Source organism: Crocuta crocuta, unplaced genomic scaffold, assembly GCF_008692635.1.
Source record: "Crocuta crocuta isolate KB4526 unplaced genomic scaffold, BGI_CrCroc_1.0 scaffold1, whole genome shotgun sequence".
Classification (NCBI taxonomy): domain Eukaryota; kingdom Metazoa; phylum Chordata; class Mammalia; order Carnivora; family Hyaenidae; genus Crocuta; species Crocuta crocuta.
In genome coordinates, this window is record NW_027527930.1 from 5,681,159 (window position 1) to 5,683,959 (window position 2,801).

Consider the following 2,801-nt stretch of genomic DNA (forward strand, 5'->3'; position numbering starts at 1 on the left):
CCCTGCAGGATTGCTGCCCACCACCGGCGGGAGCAGCAGCTCCATCATCCACCGGCCGGCTACCAAGTCCGTCCACCGCGCAACCGGTGCAAGCAGCTCCTCCCAGCCACCCTCCTCCTCAACTCCCTCTGCTCAGCCCCCCTCCACCCGCCCCCCTCCTNCCCCCATCCAGGGAATTTCCCAAGCATCCCAAAAGCTTCCTGCCTGGGGGAAGGGGCCCGTGCAGATAAAAAGGGATGCAGAGGACTCGGGGAAGCCACAGCGTGCCTGAGCTTTAAATCCCGGCTCCTCTCCTGTCCCTAGAACTCGCACCCTTTGCCGCACTCGTGGCTGCAATGAGCCTCCTGCCCAGCCGCGCCCCCCACGTCCCCTGCCTTTCGGGCTCGCTGTGCGCGCTGCTCCTGCTGCTGCTGCTGACGCCGCCGGGGCCCCTCGCGAGCGGTGAGAGCGCCCAGCCTCCGCGGGGGCCCCGGGCAGGGCGGCGTCCCGGGCGGGCTGGCCGGGGGAGAGCTCTCCTCCAACCTGCCCTATAACGGTGTCTCTCTCTCTCTCTGTCTCTGTGCCCCAGCCGGTCCCGTCGCGGTCATAGTGAGGGAGCTGCGTTGCGTGTGTTTAACTACCACACCGGGGATTCATCCCAAAATGATCGCGAAAATGCAGGTGATCGGGGCCGGGCCACAGTGCCCCAAGGTGGAAGTCATGTAAGTCCTCGTGCGCTGTGGTGCCCACTGTGACCTTGACAAGAGAGACGTCCCTCAGCCAGAGTCTTCAGCCCCCGGGGCTCGAGGGCTCATCTTCTGTTTGTTTCTGCAGAGCCACCTTGAAGAACAAGAAGGAAGTCTGTCTGGACCCGGAAACCCCTGTGATGAAGAAAGCCATCCAGAAAATCTTGGACAGGTACGCTGCCCCTTTGATCGCTGTGCTTTTTAATCTCTTTTGAGAGTGTAGACTTTTCAAGGTCCTTATTCTCTGCAAGGGCTTTGCTAACCTCATTAGAGACCAGCTTAGGATAAAAGACAGAGAGAGAGAGAGAGAGAGAGAGAGAGAGAGAGAAACTGTACTGCAATGTCCTGGGGGGAACTTATCACCAATCTAATTGCCAACGACGGTTCCATAGAGCTCATGACTGAAATGTATTTTGATGTTACTGTTGTTAGTATAGTCCTTGAGTCCACCTTTTGCTTTTCATCCGGCTTAAACTCTGTGTTTTGAAAACAGGTTGAACTAGACGTGAGTGTGGAAATGCAGTTAAACTGATATAATTCTTTTCTCAACAGTGGGAAAAAATCGGATTAAGAGAAAGGACCATGCGTTGGAAAACCTGCCCAGTTCCTTAGCAGAAGAGTTTTCTGCGTGTCTCAGGACCCAGTGAAGACAAACAGCAAGGACTGGTTTTCTCCAGTGAGTTAGGCTTCTTCAGGAACTCCCTACTTGTGAGAGAAAAGTCAAGTGAGGGACCTAATTTTGTCCTTCTAGCCTAATGCCCGCTCCTGAAGTATTTAACACAGTATTCCCTGCTATTTATTTGCTGTTATTTTACCTGCTGTGCTAGTGAAACCTTTGCCAACTGACTAAATTGTGAGTCAAAAATCACTGGTTGTTAATCTTTCAAGGTGACTATTGTCATTTTAGAATATATTCCTGATAGTGTTACTGAGAAGGCTGTGGATTTAATGAGTGAATGATATTTCATTGGAATGCTGTATGTGGAGAGAAATTGCTGTCTTTACTCCTCATGAAATAGGAACTTTTTTACCATTGTTTCTTGGGGAATATGTTAGGAGAACTTGCTCTAAGTCCCGGGGTGCTAAGTTGTGTTGCTGTAGAAAGCTGAGTGTCCCCTGCAGTTATCGGGATAAAGTATATTTCCTTATTTAGAATTTTTAAATGTTTAAGTTCTGTAAGGAACTTAATATATTCTTTTCCTATAACTTTAGACATTTGATGTCTTCTAAGTATGGCATAATGTCATGACTTACCTGTTAAACTTTGATTTTATGGTATATATTAACCATTTTGCTAGGAGTACCATATTCTAGTCACTAAGTATATGTTTGGATAGATGAAGAAGCTCGGATATAGGTAAATTCCCTACTTCAGTTTTTATAGAATTGCATTATTTGCATGTTTTAGGAACAAAGCAAACTTAACAAGGATCTGTGCTCTGACAATTTTGATAAAGGCCTTTATTGAGCTACTTAAATATAGATTCACATTTAGTTTTCAAAAAATATACACACGTTAAGGTTTCGACCATTTTGTTGTAAAGAATTACCTACGCATAACACCTGTTGTGTTAAAATTACTTTTTATCATATGTCTCATTGGTTTATGGTACTTCTTTTGTTCCTTGGAAAAAATAAAAGATTTATAAAATTTATTTATGTTGTTTCTTCCTTCTTAGACTGTTGTAAAAAAATTTGTTTATCTTTAATTCTACATTATCCTAAAAATAACTATGCTACTCTCTGGCTAGCAGACAGGACCCTCATTTCCCCAGGGCCCATTGCATTTGTTCAACCTTTCTCCAAGCTCAGTCCCCTTCCAGTTACTCCTTCAGAGCACCAACAGCCTTTGGGCTGTTTAGAAAACACAAATTTAAGGTAAGACTTCCTTACCTTAAATCCTTAACTGGCTCCCCATTTCCTAGATGGGAGATAAAAATTGTGAAGCATGGCAAATTAGATTCTGTCTCATCTGACTCCTGAGGACCACTTCACCTTCATCAGTCCTTTGCACCCTTGCAGTCAGGAGCTTAGTTCCCTAAGTGGGTGTGTTCTTCCCTGGGTCTACAACTTTGC

At 46.2% G+C, this 2,801-nt stretch overlaps 1 protein-coding gene across 1 annotated transcript; it reads left to right on the plus strand.

The window, feature by feature from the left end:
* Window positions 1–272: 272 nt before the first annotated feature.
* On the plus strand, window positions 273–2,347 carry LOC144220873 (C-X-C motif chemokine 6-like). The gene is made up of 4 exons (XM_077751225.1): window positions 273–441; window positions 569–701; window positions 814–897; window positions 1,278–2,347. Exons 1-4 carry the CDS (start codon window positions 336–338, stop codon window positions 1,294–1,296), a joined length of 342 nt encoding a protein of 113 aa, XP_077607351.1. The 5' UTR covers window positions 273–335; the 3' UTR covers window positions 1,297–2,347.
* Window positions 2,348–2,801: the final 454 nt, after the last annotated feature.

Coding starts and splice junctions, on each gene's coding strand:
- LOC144220873 (XM_077751225.1), top strand. CDS start 336: ATGAGCCTCCTGCCCAGCCGCGCCCCCCACGTCCCCTGCCTTTCGGGC. Junction 442..568: donor GCCGGGGCCCCTCGCGAGCG/GTGAGAGCGCCC, acceptor TCTGTGCCCCAG/CCGGTCCCGTCGCGGTCATA. Junction 702..813: donor TGCCCCAAGGTGGAAGTCAT/GTAAGTCCTCGT, acceptor TTGTTTCTGCAG/AGCCACCTTGAAGAACAAGA.